The 18730-nt window shown below is 42.6% G+C and overlaps 1 protein-coding gene across 1 annotated transcript in view; it reads right to left on the bottom strand.

Moving 5' to 3' along the window:
- Nucleotides 1–4095: 4095 nt before the first annotated feature.
- The window catches only part of EGLN3 (egl-9 family hypoxia inducible factor 3), a 31938-nt gene continuing 17303 nt past the window's right edge, over nt 4096–18730 (bottom strand). Inside the window, exons 2-5 of the mRNA XM_065686316.1 lie at nt 12513–12632; nt 10049–10185; nt 9279–9352; nt 4096–7912 (exon numbers count right to left, since the gene is read on the bottom strand). Coding sequence (XP_065542388.1) covers nt 7872–7912; nt 9279–9352; nt 10049–10185; nt 12513–12632 — 372 coding nt within the window. The 3' untranslated portion in view covers nt 4096–7871. The remainder of the gene's footprint in view (nt 7913–9278; nt 9353–10048; nt 10186–12512; nt 12633–18730) is intronic.

Raw genomic sequence — 18730 nt, 5'->3', positions numbered from 1 at the left:
TCATGCATCACAGTGATCAGCACAAGGCACCCACTGGGCCACTATAAAGGTGGACAGGTGTCAGAGATGTCACGAAGTACAGTGTTTAGTAAATAAAAACAACCCACTGTTGCTGCATGCCACTCCTAGGTTATGTTCTGACCAGCCCTTTACCAGGCACAGCCACCTTGCCTAGCCTGCCTGTATCAGCACTGCATCCCTGACACAGACAACCTCTGGGTGCTACAGGGGATACCCGGTCCAATTGCCCCCTAACCTAACACTGTGAGAAACCTTATTTTCTAAGTACTTACTTCAGGCATTGGATCTGTGCTTCTCCTTGTGCTCCAGACAGGGGCTGAGCTTTACCCCATGGAGGCATTTGATGAGAGATGAGATGCAACCGAGTTAAACAAATCAAAGGACAGCAACAATGCCATAGCACCCGTTTTATTTCCCACTTTGCGTTCTGCTGACTGACATGCAGCAACACCATGTTGCAAAACAGCTGGCAGGGGACTGGGCAGGGGAGCTAGTGACTGCTGTGGTTTGTGGTTTATTTACTACAGTGCTGCAGACCAGCCTAAGCCTGCTCCGTCATGAGACCAGCGCTAGCAGGTTTTAGTTATATCACGAGTGGATGCTATACTTCTATGTTTTTCTAATTGTCTCTCCTCCAGTTTACTTAGGAGCACAAAGCTAAAAAAAAAGACAACTTCAAAGATGCACCTTTCAGGGAGAGTAAATATTTTAACTATAGATCCCTTCTTATGTCAACCCTGGCAAAGGGAATAAGTCCCTTCTGTACACTGGAAAACGCAATGTATCTTTTCTCCAGTAACAGTAGTAGCAAAAGAGCCTGGAGGTTAGCTGAGCCTTTACAAAGGCTTGATGGTAAAATTACTGCTGTCTAAATTATTCTGTAGTACGTGGTTTCATTTTGCAGCCATTTTAGGAAAAAGCCCTGGTTTGTATTACCAACATTAGCTGGCAGCAGAGGAGCGACCTACAGTTTTCTCAAACTAATTCCCCCTGGAAATTAGGCTTCCCTCTGGCTGCACTGGGGAACAGAAGCACACACTCACACACACATGCACACACGCATGCCTGCCAAGACCAGCAGAGCCTCAGAGGCTTTTATCTTCCCACAGGCAGTGGCTGCCCAGTCTCTGCCATGGCACTGCAGTGATGTAGCTGGTTTCTTGGACTGGTATCATAGGGAGTGAGAGGGGACTGTAGTGTCATCTTTCATAAACTTTAATAGCTCGATTTCCACTGCCAGGGAAGGGACAATCCAGCCTGAAGAGCAGGGGCAGCCAGCCTCTACACAGGCTTCCACGTGTACTTGGCTCTGGGGACTCTCCTTAGGGATAACTAGAGCTTGACTTCAAAAGTAGCTGAAAAAAAAGTAGCATGAAAGCCTCCGCGGCAGTGGAGCTGAGGGGACAGTCTCTGCAGAAAGGAAGCCCAGTTCCCAGAGAAGCTCTGTCCCTAACCCCCACAAATGAGACACAGGCACTTCTGACTGCTACATTGGTCAGCAGCCTAGGCATGCAAACACCTCAGCTGGACCACCACTAATGCTGAATATGGGGCAAAATGTCCCCTTTTTACACAATCCCAGCTCAATACACAATTCTTGGACAGGTGCTGCTTGAAAACTGAAATTATTTCCCAGGGCAGGGTTTTTACTGCTGTCCTGCTGGCTCTTGCGTCACACAGCTCCCACACCTACCTGTGCAATGTTCTGGTCTGAAAGAGAAGCTTGGATGGAGGATGGCTCTGCCCCCTCTGCTCCAACAGGTGTGACTTCAATTCAGAAGTAAAGGCAAGGCCTGCGTGGTCATGGCTTCATGTTGTAATCCCTAAATGCGTAAGTGCTTGGGCTTCCACTCTCAGCTTTCTGCAACAGACTCCCCAGCCAGTTCCTGGGCTTTTCCCCATCTGCAGGATGACATGCCTGGTCACAGCATACACTGGCAGAGGTCAGCTTAGCACCAGCTCTGAGTTGCTGTTCCCAGGGTGCAGGACAAACTCATCCACCACACTTTGGAGCCCATACCACTGCCACGTGGCCAGCTCTTGCGCTGGCCCCGGTCAGCTCTCAGCTATTGCTGTCAAGCAATAGCACTTACCACAGCACCAGCTCTACAAGGCAAAGGAGATCTCTTCTGAGTACTGCCATCCCTTCCCATTGCTTCTTTGCTAAACTGGACGATTTCTCAATTGAGAAATCTGTACTGCACACAGCATTACAGTGTCTGAAAGATCATGCAGCAACAATACTTCATAGCTCATGAGGCATCAGGGAGGAGGAAAATGCTTTAAGTCCACAGTTCTGGAGGTCACTGAAATAATAACTGTATGAGAGAGGCAAGGCTTGTAAGGAGAGGTAGTATTTTTTATTAATCAGACCGACACAGCTAAGAAAAAAGGGACACATTCAGATACAGAAACACTTATGTTTAAATGTGTTGGCTCTACTGTTTGGAGATCTCTTTCCCCTCTAAGTGCTGTAGCTTTAACCTCCATTCTGATTTTGCTACTCTGAGGCATTTAAGCACAAGACACTCAGCAGGTATGAGCTGAGAAAGTGTCAAAATTAAAGGAACCAAGAACAGCTGTATGTAATCACAAGTGATCTTCAGAGACCTTATTAGCTTAGACCACAAGGTCCTTCTTTCCCTGTTTCTCACCAGCCACCCAATACAACACTTTCAAGAGCCAGCCAGGTTAACAACTTTCCCAAACCTTGGGACTAGGCAGCCACACTGACTCCACTCCTGCTAAATCAGTCTCCAAGGTGTTGGCTAAGAGCAGGGACTGCAAACTGCCTCCTCTCTCACCTCTAGCAGGACGATTTACCACTGTGGGTCTCCAGCAGACCTCGGCTCTAACACTGAGTGGGTTTGCCACCACATGAGAACTGCTATTGACAGTGGTTGGGCTAATGTAGTTCATTTAGCATGTCTGGCATTATTTAAAATAAGCACACATGCAAATGAAATCATCCTCTCTTTCTACAAGACATATTTAAAAACACACACTTCTATCCGCTTTGTGAAAGAGGATGGGAGTTTCACCAAATGTCGGAAGTACTCCACAGAGACAAAATTATGTGGGAAAGGGGAATCAATTTTTACTAACCTCTCTTCCACTGTCATGCTACTTTGTAATTTTCAGTGCAACCTCTAATATCAGATACATTCTCAAAAGTCATGGGAATTGTCAGGGCAAGTATATTTAGCCATATCCCTTTGGGTAGGTGGGGGAGGAAAGAGACCCCTAAATAGCTGTATGATAACAATTACTGCAAACATACATGCTTAGAGAAAGTTTAGTCAGAGTTCAGAGAAAAGACAAGCTCTTGGCAGCTGGATAGCCAATGACCAAGTGCTTCTTGAGCTGTCCCTACAAACCTTTACTCAAGGAGTAGCCTGCTTAGAAGAGAAACTCCTCTGCTTTACTTAGGTCTTCACCACATGCTCTAAGCACTCCTCAGTGGAAAAGAAATGCTTAAAGAAGTGGCAAATGGTCTAGAATTCTCTCCCCACTTTAACAAAAAAGTCAAATCCAAGCCCTCCATGACAGAAAGCATCTTTTACATAGTGGGGGGGGGAGAAATTCCCACTATTCACAATATTGCAAAAGAATCAAGAAAGTCCACAGCACTTTAACAGATGACTGAAAATGTCTCGGCTTTCATTCAGCTGCAATGTTAGTGGGAGTGGGCAGAAGCCTCCCCCACAGCTGCGGGAGAAAACTGTGGGATTCAGTCTGGAAAAGTAGCAGAGGGAGGATGTGAATGTTGTTATAAATAAAACTTATCAGACAACAAATGAATCATGAGAATGTTATCTGGTTCAACAGGAGTGTGAAAACAAATAGGCATTTCAAGAGGAGGGTTGCTAGCAAGGTAAATAACTACAAAATAGCAGGAAATGACCACAGAAATGTGCCAAGCTGATGGCAGCAAACAGAACTCTCCCCAACAGCAGATTTCAGTGTCACCTCTGTGCAGTGCCACCACCCTTCACCCAGCTGTGTGGTACTGCACCCCCCCACCACAACCCTAGCCACAGAATGACAAAAGACTGAATAGAGGTGCACAGGACATTTAACATGACCCAGTGTTTATTGACTCCTGCCACAGTTTTGTTTTTGTGTTTGATTTTAATAGTAACATGAACACAAAATGTGATGCATTGTAAAATATTACTAAGGGGTTCTATATCGATCTGATGCAAAGTGCCAGCATTGTTGACCAGCATACAACCTGACAAGAGAAGATGTAGTCATAACTCACTCTCAGATATCTGCTGGGAGTACATCACAGTCAAAGTAAAACTAGTTATTTGCCTGCAAATAGATACATTTTCTTCTATATGCAAGTGGTGTTAGAGCCAGCTATTTTGCAACAACAACAAATATATATAATACATTCCAACATTTTAAAAAATAGGAAAGGATTAAAACTTTTAAAAAGAGAAGAAAAAAAGAGTGGATCATTTTAGATACTACTTTGCAGAGACCATTCCTCATAGAAGCAGAAGTAATCTAGAGAAAGGAAAATTTATTAGAGGCTACTTTGCTCAAAAGGCCAGTGGTTATAAGTTTAAGAAAAAATAGTCTCTTGATTTTCAGCACTGTCTCCTGGCCTTTTATTCCCTGCACAACAAAATCCACCTGTAAGAAATTGTGGCCTGGTGGCTCTGCATATTTTTCCAATGCAATTACACTTGGAAAGGCAACCATATTTCTCATAGAGCCATGAAAATCTTACATGACACACACGTGTGGCAAGTAACATCTCCACAGATATGAATGATGAAGGCACATTATCTAAAGGTTGAGGAAAAAAAAACAAACAGCAAAACTTTTGGAGGTTTAAAAATTAAATGCCTTAGAGAAACCACTCTTCACCACAACTGGGTGACAAGTGCGGTTTAGCCATGTTTCAAACAGTTTGCCACGAAGACAAAACACAAGGAAGGGAAAGGCTCCTTGAAATGCCCTCCCTAGAGCAGCAACCTGCTTCTCCCAGAGTTCCTCAGAAAAAATCATTCTTGCAGAACAGCTTGCAACAATTCCAGAGACAGACAAGAGAAATCTGTGTAGAAAACATCAAGCTTGTAGATTCCTACATGACCAACACCCTTTTGCCCCCATTAAACTACAGAGCCTTCAAGGAGATCATCCCGCTGACCTGGAAACAGGGTAAAGGGCTAGAATAGAGAACTGAGGAACTGGTTTCAAACTCCTGTGCCCTCAACTTTTTCGTACTTAATTATATGTGTTAATAAAGGCTGCTCTCTGCCACAGAATAATTGCTTTCTCCTCTACTTAGATCAGACATATTGGCTAAAAATGAAAATGTGTACTTTATTTACAATAAATGAATCTATACTGCTCCATGCTCTACCCACCACACATGTTGCTGACCACTGCTGAAGCCAGCTGGTAGCACTAGTGGTAACTGAAGTACCTTTCTTTTTCAGCCTTTCAAACCCACCTCATTGCTCTTCTGCTGTTCTAAGCTCCAGGGAGATGCGTACCAACATCTCTTTCTAGTGCATTTTTTTTAAGGTTACAGTTTTTAACAGCAAAGCAAGCCTTGCTCTGCTCTGGTTTAGCTGTCTTTGCCCCTTTTAAAATCATGTAAAAGAGTCAAATTTACATGCCATTTTCAACTTTGCATAGCAATAGAACAGGTCAGCTTCCCCCACCCACCCCATTTTTTAAATAATAATCCTGTGAGCCCCCCATTTCAACACCTCCCATCTTTCATAGGGTTAGCTCACTCTCAGGGAAGAGGCTTTAATTCCTTCTCCTCCCACATGAACATAGCAGAATGAGAATTTCAAGTTATTGTCAAGTTTCGTTCAAGTCTATATTGTTACTTAGAAGCAACTGTAGTAGAATAATGTTTTTCCTAACATTAAAGGACATTTATCAGATTATTTGCCTTTTTCTAGTCTTGAATTGTAAGAATATATGTCACATGTTCCCTCATATTGCTCTCTTAAGGTGCATAATGGTTAGGTGGAAGTAAGTCCAGCCCGTAAGACCATAGCTGGATCTCTAGAAGCCAGAGAGAATGAGGGGTTTCTTAGCACTACTGTACTTACATTCAAAATTCAAGGACAGGCTGAAGGATGCTTAGCTCTTTTTTTTTTTTTTTTTTTTTTTTTATCTTTAGAGACAGAACTGCTACAAAAACTCCACCTCTATTAACATTTCTTATGTCATGAAAGTTTTGGGGTCTTTTTTCTCTCCTAAGCAGCTATTACCCTTCTGTTACTGATGTTTAATAGTTGCCATTGCACACTACCTTTTCATTCCCAGCTCAAGTGCAACAGAGCTACCCTGCAGACCCATCACTACCACAACAGCCTGGCATTGTGCACTGAAGTGGTGCAGGGGCCTGCAGCTCAGACCGACCACTTCTCCCACTGCAGGCTGGTAGCACAGCAACACAGGGCACTGAAGAGGGCGTCTGTCTGGAACATTTAGTAGGGTCTGACACACACTCGCATTCAGTTTTGTCTTGTGCATTAGGTTGAGAACAATTATGTGAGTCATAAATACATCCACTGCCAGCTTCATTAAAAGCTATTCTGAACTGCATAGTAAATGCTGGTCGTAGAAGCTTAGGCAGACTGGAGATAGCTCACCAGTTACTCTTTGAGTCTAATAAGTTAGAAAAAAAATAATAGAGGAAAAAACAAACAAACAAACAAAAAAAAACAAACCCAAAAAAACCCAAAAACCTGTGCTTTGCCATTGGAATAACTGATCTCACAGCTTGGGTGCAGCAGAAGTAGTTATCTGGTGTAACAGATCTGTTGAAACAGAATTGCTGTTTCATTTAAATTACATACACATGCAAAGTTAAACAAGTGTGTTAACTAAGGATAAGCAGCACAGAAATAAAGTCTAAGTTACCCATTATTTATCATACACTTGTCAGACTGCCAGACGTCCTTTTCCTTCCAGATTCATGTCTGTGCCGTACAAAACACAGTAGATGGAGAAGTCATGAAAATAACACTTAACTCTGTATCATTGGCCTTTAGTGCTAACACGTTGTGTGCCATCAGCCTTCCAAGTTCACCAAACTTTTGGGAGAAAACAGCTCCTTTACCAAACCATGAAAATACAACCCATCCCACTCAGAACAGGAAGGAAATGGTTTTACAAAGTTGTGGACAGACGCATAACTAAGTCCCCCTCCATCCTGGGACAGAAAGGGCAGTGCAACTGCACAGCTAGAACTTGACTCTTGAAAAGCAAACAAATTCCAGGAAATGCAATGACTGTGTAGGCAAAAATTCGTTTGGAAAGTCATGCTATCAAAAAGCTGAGCCAATGCTCTGCACAGCAAAGTGATGAACAGTACATCAACAGGCCCATGGGGGACAGACCATAAGATGACACTCTACAAAAATCCAATTTAATTTCAGGTTTCCAATATCTCTCCTTGCCCATTAGCAGTCTGCCAAAGATTTTAAACCTGTAAAGCTCCTTCCCATTGAGCTAGATCTCCCCCTGCCAACATAAAGTGCAAATAAGACTCAGTATTTTATCACTAGTTCCAATGATCGCTATCTTGGCTACAAGAGTGATCAAAAGCCAGTTGGCTGAGTCACTACTTATTGATACTCTGTTTTCTTTTTAACCCTGGTTACTTTTTCCAGCAAAAGGCAAATAGAAAGTAAGTGCTCCTTCTACCAGATGCACGCATGACAGAAGGCTGCTGTAAGTACCATCAGTGTAAGATGCACATGCTAGACACAACCAGTGCGCTCTTGTGCATAACAAGAATTTGCCCTTGTTTGCTGGAAATGGAAGTCATCTTTGGGATCTTATTTCCTCACAAAGTTCAGGAACAGTTATTTGTCTTCATTAAGAGGTGCTTCTCTCTTCCTTGCATCTGCATTGAAAAGACAAAAAGGAGAGGCCGTTAAGCCAAGGGTTCTGACAGCATTCATCTGAAAACTCAGAATAAAGTTAGTTCGTTTTCAGTGGACAGCACCCTCCGTCTCACACTCATGATATAAATTCATCACATGGAGTGCAATACTGTATGAATCCACAGCATGTTAAGGAGACAGTCATACCAAAGTTTTGTATATTTGCCCTGTTGAAACTGAAGACACTTCATGCAGTATCTAAGCAGACTAAGGAAGGTTCAGATTCCAGATCTGTTACATTTACACACACACACTCATGGCCCCCTGCTCATGATCCACTTTAAAAGAGTGAAGCCAGTATTTGCTTTGCATAGCAGCTACAGAGATGACAACAGCCAGCTCTGAAAAGCATTTGACTAATCGCAACTTTGCTGGTCCCCAGCTGCACAGCACGTACCTTAAAAAAGACCAGTGCTCTCCACACTGTATTTCTGGAACTGCCTCAAGCAGTCCCTGATCTTAGTCTGTTTCAAACATCAAATCTTTGAGGATGGCCCCAACTAGGGTGTTGAAACACATACGGACAACTTAGTCCATTACTCATACACCATTGCTATAGCAGCAGGCAGTATTGGTGCCATTAGGAAAGCTAGGGTCACCTCTTTCCAGGGCTTCTGCAGAAGTGTCTCTGGGCTGACTTTCAGCTACCTGTGAGACCCAGTCAAATGTATGTAGCTTCTGAAGTGCATCATAATCACAGCTACTCTAGCAATTGCCTGCCAAAAGATGCACTTATCTCTAAACTCAGTTTCTTCCCAATTCATAATCTATACATTCCCAGGTCATTATGAATATCTCCACTCAGAAAATTACTTGTAAATTAAATCACTTTTGCATTACTGCAGGCCCCAAATGCCGTTCATTTAAGCATATCGCAGATAGGCCCTACTCAGCCAGAATATTTAGAGAACATGATGCTGAAACTGTTTGTGTAAGTCTCATGACTTTGTGCTAAACTAATTTTGGAGGAGACAAAATATACTTCCCAAATAACAAGATTTGCTTAGGTCCTCTCAGTGACTGCAACAGCCACATAGGGTGGGACAAAATCTCAGCAGCCATTTGGGAGAGGAATTGGAAACTGCCTCTCCTGTTTTCTCCCCCACCATATTCACGAGGAATACTGAGGTTAGGGCTGACTCTTCTTCTGTCACAACTTCTCCACGTCGCATAAAATAACTGACTAGTGGTTAGAGATGAAAAAGCTTTCTAAAAACGAATGTCATAACTCATCTAGCTACAGAGTTATTCCTAGTCTGTCTCCGACTTCGAAAATATCAAAATGCATTAAAGTCTCTCTGGTGAACACTTGTAAAAGGACCATACCGGTTAAGTTCCTGAACTTCTTTTTGGCTTCTGCTCTTTCTTCGGCATCAAAATACCACACAGTCATGGCATATCTATAAAAGAAAGAGATCTTGTGTTTGTTTCAACTTTTGCTATTAAAATAGTTTTATGCTTATGAAGAAAGCAAAGAACAAACCTGTATTAGTAGATAAAAAATAGGATGCAAATGGAGAATCTTTATAGATAAATATAGAAAGCATTTTAAAAGCAATTTTATCATCAAGTACAATAGAAATATAGGTGAGAATTTCTGCTTAGAGGCACAAAAGATTGCACAACTTGTGGTAACAGAGGACAAAAGCAGCCTAAAGACCTTTGCCTGGTTTTCTGTTCTGGGATGCCTGTAGGCAACTTGGGGGCTGCCCTGCATCACACTGGCTTTTCGTAGCCTGTTGACAGATGGTAGCCTTAAGAATCCCTATAGCGTTACAAGGGCAAAAGTATAACCCAGCATCTCCCAGCTAAATAGCTATGCCTGGCTTGGAAGATTTCTCCTGTCAACAGTAAAAGGGCTTTTTTTCCCATCACACAAGGAAACTTATCATTCAAGCTTGTTCTTCCTCATTTGAAGAGAGAATTCCCAGTGACTCAAAAGCAGAAAAGCCACTCAAAATCTAGCCAACTATTTCTAACACATGTGTATAGAAAAAAAAAATAACCACCATGGCCATAATTCTAGATACAGATACTGGTAGAACAGATGCTTTGTTTTTCCCTGGCCAAATGTCAATACTAAATATACTAGTTACCTAGTTGCATAAGAAGGCTGAACTTCATGTGGGTTCCTTCGATCTGACCAAAAAAAAAGTAATCGGTCAAAAATCGGCTCAACATCTGCTACATAGGACTTTCCTTCTGGGAATATCCGGAGAATTCCACCATGAAGCTGAAAGAAAAGGAAAGGTTGCTTTTTATACATATTCATGTGAACAATGACTTGTTTCTTCTTCCTCAGCATCCAGCAAATGGGGAATAAACATCTAATGATAACCAAGACAGCTACGTGACAACACTGGAAAACTGTACACTGAATCTCTTGGCCACCTTGATTTCCCAAACAGTTTGTAATGTTTCAGCGTAAACATCTGGCTAAAGTAAATGAACCAAGATAAAAGACAACACTGGCTCTGTAACAAGCACTGAGAAACCTTGGAGCTCCCAGTCACATCTCCATAACCAGTGAACACCACAAGGCAGGTAAGGCTGTTCCACCTGACCAGACTGAGATCACTCTCCTCCCAGCTACTGCTAGCTACTGCTTAGCATATTTCAGTGCCTGCATCTGATCATGTAGGAGTTAAGTTTAACACCCTGGGAAGAGTGAAGTCTGTTCTATTGGTGGATTTGTAATAAATTTCTCATAAATGTTTTATATCTGCCAGACAGTGTTTTCCCTACTTGTGACGTAGCCTGGTTTCTCTACCATCTAATTTCTCTTTCCATGTGCCATGAGTTTTCAGAGAAGTCTGGTGATTTGCACACACTGCAGAAACTTCAAAAGACGCAGATGAACTCTGCCTCCTTCCTGCTGCTGGGAGAGGCTTTGTAGGCTTTTATGCTGCACCACATAGCGCAGGGAAGATGCTGTCACACAGTACCAAACTAACTTCATACCTCCATATGGCACACAAACCTCAACAAGAAACTATTACATCAGGTTTCATAGAATCATAGAATGGTTTGGGTTGGAAGAGACTTTAAAAATCATCTCGTTCCAACCCCCTGTCGTGGGCAGGGGACACCTTTCACTAGAACAGGTTGTCAAAAGCCCCATCCATCCTGGCCTTGAACACTTATAGGGATGGGGCATTCACAACTCCTCTGGGCAATCTTTCAAATGTCTCACCCTGCTCACAGTGAAGATTTTTTTCCTAATGTCTAATCTAAATCTACCCTCTATCAGCTTAAAGCCATTACTCCTTGCCCTATCACTACATGTCCTTGCAAAAAGTCTCTCTTCTGATTTCTTGTAGGCCCCCTTTAGCTACTGGAAGGCTGCTATAATGTCTTCTAGAGCCTTCTCCTCTCCAGGCTGATCTGACCAAGACCAGCTCTCTCAGTCTGTCTTCATAGAAGAGCTGCTTCAGCCCACCAATCGTCTTTGTGGCCCTTCTCTATATAAGGCAACATGGTTACTTTCAAAGGCCAGTATGCATCTCCTCCACCATTCATTTGCATAAAATTGCCCTCATATCCATAAAATACTCTTCACCAGCATCCTGGATTTCAGTTTAGACTTCTTAGTATCCACTTGGGTGCTTTCTCAATGTTAGAATAAGAGCAGTGCATAAAATAAACTGGATATTTACATTTCCTCCCACATCTCCTCTTTCATTTTATTATATTGAGATGTTTTATTGTCATACTCTCAGTAAAGGAATGTGTTTTTCAAAAAATGTATTTTCTAGTGGCATTGCCTCTGAATCTGAACCTCACTTTTGGGGGTTCACAGTATTTATGGGTGCTTAAAGAGCCTCGATGTGGAGGCTAAAGTGGCCAAGACAGGCTAGAGAGAAAAAACATTTGGCAAATTTCAGTAGATAACCCATGTGAATGGTTTGTGCCACATTATGACAACAGAAGTGTAAAAAGACATCCTGCAGTTATACAAACCCTTATTTTGTTTCTAACATAAAGGTATGGCAAATTCAAGGCTGATTTTACTGCTTATAGTAATTAAGTCAGAATTAAGAGCACCATCCTGTCAGGAGACCCATTGGTGGAGTCAAAGATGAAGAGGACAAACCAGGTGCTTGTTCCTTTTACTAAGCTCCATCACTTCTAAGAAAGTAAGAAAACCACAAAGGCAACTGCCTGAAGATCTTCTGCAGGTTAGCCTGAAGGAATGGTACCAAAAATGCTGAAGTCCCAAATTTGGGCTGTCATTTTATTCTGCTCCCAGAATCCACTTATTCTTTAGCAGATTATGTTTTTCTTTCTAGTGCTTCATTGCTTTGTCCTCTAAACAAAGCATAAGAGCCAGCAGCCCAATGCTTAGAATCTTTATTCTATAGCAACAACACTGTGTGTGGGATCGGAGAGAGAATGATAAGGCAACAGTTCAGATTCTTACTTCCAAAGGGTTGCCATAAACACTAGGAAAATAAATGTAGAGATGGAGAATGGACCAGCTGCTCAAAAGTTCAGAGTTCACAGAAGCAACTGACAGCACCAAAGCTCTGCAGTTTTTCCTTCTGCCTGTGGCTTACTCACCTTGGAGTCCCAGTTCTTATTCAGGTAATAAATACAGGTGATGCAGCGCCCATCGCCATTTGGATTGTCCACATGACGAACATACCCAGTTCCATTTCCAGGATAGCAAGCGACCATAGCCTGAATGAAAGATAAAGATTGTAAAAAAAAGTAAGTCCTGCAAGATGCCCACCTCCAGTTTGTCTTTGGCAAGTATCCTTCCACTACCAACTTGGTTTGGTATTGTTCAACAATGAATGCAAAACCTACAGCAGACACCACCAGAAAGTATCTTTGCACAAGCTTCTTTCACTGGATGAGTAAGCTAGTGTGAAACTCCAAACTGGAAATGAATACACTTCATATTTCACTACATATATCATTAAAGTTGGAGGAAAAGAAAAAGAAAACCACTAAAACACTGGTATGGATGGTACAAGCTTATTCTCTACAAACTATGTGACTCTGAGGCAGTCTCAGCTAAAGTTTGCTTGGGTTTCTAACGATGAGCAGTCATTGCAAAACTGATTTGCAAGTCTTAATGAAAATAGAAAGCAATCTCAGGATGTCATGCCTTACTACCACCAAACTTCTCTATACATATTTTCAGTCCCCATCTAATACATCTCTATGGTACAACACAAAATGAGGGTCCCCAGAAGGTGTGGGTAAAAGTCCATAGAGCAAAGTCTGCAAAAAACTGCAGCTCCTTTGAACTGTGTTTGCACAGGGCAGTGCGTGTTTGCTTTCATGGACTGAGCCACAGAACTAACCAAACGGCTTTCAGACACATACTTCTCTCTTTGATCATCTTCAGACTTGCTGATACAATCGCTTAATTCACGGGTTGTTTAAATTTCACCTTGAATAATGAGATAAGCCTACCATTAATTACTTCAAACCACATGATGCTCAACAGGTTTTAAGAGAGTTTCTATAGCAAAAACATATTAAACTTGAGTTGACACCATTAGCAACCTAAGCAGGATGCAATGAAAGAGCAGGTGAAACTGGTAGGGATCCAGATCCTTGTCTCAGAATCATTTCTTCACTACTGGAACTACTTAGTAGTGGTACAAGTCACCTGCCATGGAGTTTACTCTACCAAAGCTGTGATAACAGAAATCTTGTTCCCACTCCTCTGACATCTCCTTTGATTGCCTTCCAGTATTAGCAGAAAGAGTGATGAGATATTGTCTAAGTTCAGTTGGAAAACTGGACACAGTACCCAGATGTGGTTTCCCCAGGGCTGAGGGCAATGGTCACTCCCCTCAGTCTGGCTCCTGTGCCTGTTGTCTCGGAAGCTGTTCTGCAGACACACACTGCAGGCTCATGTTCAGCTCACTGCCCACCAAGACCACCAGCTCCCCTGGGAAGTAGAGCTGCTCTCCAGCCTGGCAGCCCCCAGCTTGTACTGCTGCAAGGGGCTATTCCTTCCCAGGGGCAGGGCTTTGCATTTGTCCTTGAATTTCCTAAGGTTCCTGTTGCCCTGCTCCCCCCAGCCCACCTGGGTCCTTTTGGGTCCTTGCCCCACTGAAGGGCATCAACTGGTCCCACCTGTTTGGTGTCATCTCCACGCTTGATGAGAGAGCACTCTGCCATCCCCAGATAATAGTGGTCCCATAAGAAATCCCTGTGTCACTCCATTTGTTACCAACCTCTGGGTATAGTACAACTGATCAACCACCACCCTCCAAGCCCAACCATCCAACCTTTTTTTTTCACCCATCTAGTTTGCCATCCACCCAGATCATCACATCCTAACTTCGGATACAAGAGTATTGTACGTGCCTTTCCAAGGAATGAAGATGCAATTGTGCAGCACTTGCATGACCTGCCCTCCCTTGGCACAACCTGCCAAGCACAGTTGATAACACCAAAGACTGACAGTATAGGCAAGAATGACTGAAATTTTTATTTAGGGACCCCAGGTCTTGTTTTCTGCTTCCAAGCACATGCTAAACCCATGCTGCTCTCACAGGGCACTGGACCAGCCAGAGTATAGCACACGCTGATTTAATCACAGAGGCAATTTTACTGTGCCAACAAACACCTGCATAGAAGTTACTGCCAGCCAGCGCAGTGCATCCCTTTGACCCTCTGTTACCAAAACCAAAATCTATTCACAGGAGTTGGCCAGTTAGGACAGGTGTATCTGTACTGCTGCAAAAATACTGTTCTGCATTTCAAGTCATGTACGAATTGACTTTCTGCCCTCCCCACAAGCACCAGCAGAACAGTACCTGCAGGCAGCACTAAGTCACAAGAGCCTGCTCCCTCACTCCAACACCTGAGGCCACAGGTGTTTGAGAGCTGGTGGCCTGCAGGGACAGGAGATTATGCTGAACAAGAGTAAGTACCTTTAATTCTAAGTAATAAGCCCTCTTCTATCATGCCTGGCAGTTGGCTAGATGCCTTGCCATAGACCTGTCTGCTCTGCTGTCATTCTGCTGTTACAAACTGTTCTGCAGCTTTACTTATATTTCACTAACAGCCTGATAACAGTGGTAAGGGCCAGCCTACAGCCTAGTGCTGAAACAGGTTTGTTAGGGGCATAAACTGGATGGAAACTGCAAGTCAGAATGGCACAACATATTCAACCTGGGGAAAAATATTAATATAATACCAGAGTATGGTAACGAGAAATAAACCAAATCCTAAAACCACCTTCCCCACCCCTCCCCTCTTCCCAGACTAAACTTTATTCCCAATTTCCTCTACATCCCCCCTGCACAGCAGCACAGGGGACAGGGAATAGGGGCACTCTTCTCTGCAGCAAGCACAGCTGCTGCCAGGATGCTGCACACCTACACCACCAGCACAAGGCCTGGCTCAGCAAGGCTCTGCTAATCATACCAGAGGGATGGTGCACAGTGGGAATAAAACTTTGTCAACTGACAATACCTCCTTTTAAGCTGATGTACAACACAAAATCATGGACGCCTTAGAGAAGTCTCTCTTTGAAGTTAGACATTACTCCAAGACCACTGGGCTGCCTAAAAATCAGTCCAATATTACTTATTTTTTAATGTGACAATCAAAAAGCTGCTGAAGAATAACAGACTGCAGGCCAGGTCCTTAAAGGGATTTAGATGCTTTACTTACTATAGAAATCTGGGCAGAATGCCAGAGTTTTCCCCGGCCTCCACCATGTAATATGTTCTCTTAGCAGAACATGTGCTTTGACTCTGAGACATTGATGCTTTATTTATTTATTTATTTACAGTGTGCACCTTTTGCATCTGTAGTGCACAGAGTCCCTGGGGATGAAGAAGCAGAACAATTCCCACAGAATTCAAAAGCACTGGCCATGCTCTAGCTTAACTTTAAGAAAAGAAGGGGGGAAAAAAAGTTTTCTAGTAGCAGCAGCTAAGGGAGAACAGCAGAAGTGAAATATCCTTTTTCCTGGCATGGCGAATATTTGAATGAAACCTTAAACAATGAAGGGAAATCATTCTGGTTCTCCTAGAGCCTGTTGAAATGATATCAAGCTTTATCAGAGCACTGGCTGGAGCAGCTCCAGAGCAGATCAGACTGGCCTCAGCAGGGATTCCAGCTGTTAGCGCTACTTTCAGATTCATTCAAAGCAAACAAGAAACAGGAGATGAGATACGTGTCCCGGACTTAATTTAGTTAGCTGGTGAACACTGGTATTTGCCAGCCTAGTGCACCGGCCAGCTACAAAAGCCAGAGCCTGGATCATAATAAACAAACCATTTACCAGGTGAGAAAGTGGAGTGTCAGTAAAAATCATTTCCTACACTTTCAGCTATTGTGTCCAGAAGAGCACACTCTGGCTTTGGAAGGATCTCCCTTGATTAACCATCTCCAAACCTAAAAGAACAATAGCCAGCAGTGATAACCAGGAATGTACCCTACTTCTTTATTTCCAATACAATCCATTACCCATTACAACGGCTGTTAGTTGGCTTAAATCCCCTGTGTGACAACTCAAAGCAAGTTTCACCAACACTGCCCCTCCTCACCCCCCAATACTTAGTTAAAACACATGAGTTTGTCTTTAACTGTTCAGCTGTTGTTTAAAATTCACATACAGATGCACGCCTTTGCTGTTGCACATACACATGCCATAGCTTGAAGTCCAGTGCTCTGGTGGTCTAGTTGACGGTCATAAATTAAAGCCTACAAAACTTGGAAAATGAAAAGCAAATCATTAAGACTGCAGTTTCTGCACTGTCATTTTTAGAGATATTAGATTTCCCAAGAGGGTGCAAATCAACCACCAGCTAAACAAGCAGTAATTACCAGCTTTAGTAAGGAGCCAGGAATCATCGGTAAATTCCACATTGCACAGAAGCTTGCAAAAATAAGTTATTCATCATTCAGTTTAAGTATCACACTCAAGTCAGCCAGAGAAATCTGCAAGTCAAACTGCAAATCACCAGCAAAGTTTGGAGGCAGATAAAAAAACCCAGTTCCACAGCGAGGATTTTCCCTGCCTCCCAGTGCTTCTAGAAATGGGAAAAAAACAAGTTCTCTTAGCTGATAGCCAGGACCATGCTGTGAGGCACCATTCTGCTACATTTCATAAAATAAGCAGAGCTGGAATGGACTGATACTTGGAACAAAATGCCACAGAGAATACCTCAGCTAGAAGAGGCTGAGAAACGAACACTGCTTAATAGGAAGCAGTGATGACAGGGCAGAAGAAGATGCTACCTTCGTCGGCTAGCACTAAGCAAGGGCCCCCATGCACTCCTAGCACAGACTGTATAGGTGGTATTGTAACCCTATACTGATCCTGTATTTTCTTCTCAGAACTAGTACGACCTTTGCAACCAGCAGAGAAAATTCTGACCCGCATAACTATCCTACCAACACCAACCACCCTTGCAGACAAAGCTAAAGACTCCATAAGGTTTTGCCATTTTCTGTACCAGATTTGTCTTGTATAGTGCTGAACAGTTACTAGTTTTGATCCCTGGTATAGATTATTTCTGCATACAGCTTGTACATCAAATAGTTAAATACTTGTAAAGTCTGTTAGATGAAAGGTACTATACAGACACAAAGCAATACTGACCTACAATATCACTATTATAGTTATCTAGAAAACCAAGGTATTAACAAGAATTAATGACGCTATAGCCACTGCAGCTTTCAGATACATTTTTATTTGGCTGCACACTTCCAAGTTCCCCAAATTTCAGTCCAATATGTGGTTTTCAGTCCCAACCTTAGCACAAGCAAAAATTACTCCATCAGACTTTAGGAAATTAAGACTATGAGGATTCACTTGATTGACTTGGGTCTGACTGCATATTGTACTCAACCTGATTTTAGTCTGTAGACGCGCAGTCTGTGCAGCCAGAAAGGGAAAGGCACACAGCATGTTCTACATTAAAAGAACATGAGTAGTCTGACATTTCATGATCAAAGACAAGAGATTCTCAGTTGAGGCTTGTCTGACACACAGGCACAATGGGGTGCTTCTTGAGTACTTTCTTGTTGCACTCAATTACACCCAAGTGTTTTCTACTGTGTAGCTTATTTATTATGTGTAGTTAAGTGTAAAATTATTTGTGAAAATTATTAAATATTAGTTTGTTTGAATTTATGGAAGTTAACACACTCAACTGCTATACATGAACTAGCAAAATTGGTCTAAGTCAATACTTTGTAGAGATGGGAGGGAACAGAGAGAAGAAAATCACGTTGAAACATCTAAAGAAAAAAAAAAGAAAAACGAGAAAAAAATCAGAGACATTAGATTCATTGGACGAGGAATCACTAATTCCAAGCAGGGCGTGAGTGTGAAACCCTGCTTGCTTCAGTCAAAACATGAAATGGGCTTCATTGGCAGTATTACATGAGAAACCAGTACCTCATTTCCTCACACATATCTTGAGTATCAGTCTTCAGTCAAATAGCTGTTATGGAGCTAAACCTCCTCTTTGATCAGCTTCTTGCTCAGAAGTGGAGGCAAGAGAGGGAAAAAGCTGTGTGAGGAAGGAGCCTATTTTCAGAAATTGAGAAACAGTGGCGAAAGTGCTAGAATTTGGCAGGCCAAGACACCTGCAATGTTTCACTTCAACTTTCATCTTCATACAGAGGCCTAAACCAAAGCCATATGGACAACATCTAAATAGCACAAAAAGCCAACACAAACAACAATAAAACCCCTAGGGCAGCTACCTTCTTTCATTAAATGCAAAGCAGATCAAACTACAAACTCAGCTATAAGCACAGTTTCCTGAATACACCTCCTTCATTAGCTT

This window comes from Lathamus discolor, chromosome 6, assembly GCF_037157495.1.
Source record: "Lathamus discolor isolate bLatDis1 chromosome 6, bLatDis1.hap1, whole genome shotgun sequence".
Taxonomy (NCBI): Eukaryota; Metazoa; Chordata; class Aves; order Psittaciformes; family Psittacidae; genus Lathamus; species Lathamus discolor.
Note: the sequence above shows the minus strand (reverse complement) of the source record. Positions and strands in the feature narration are given on the sequence as shown.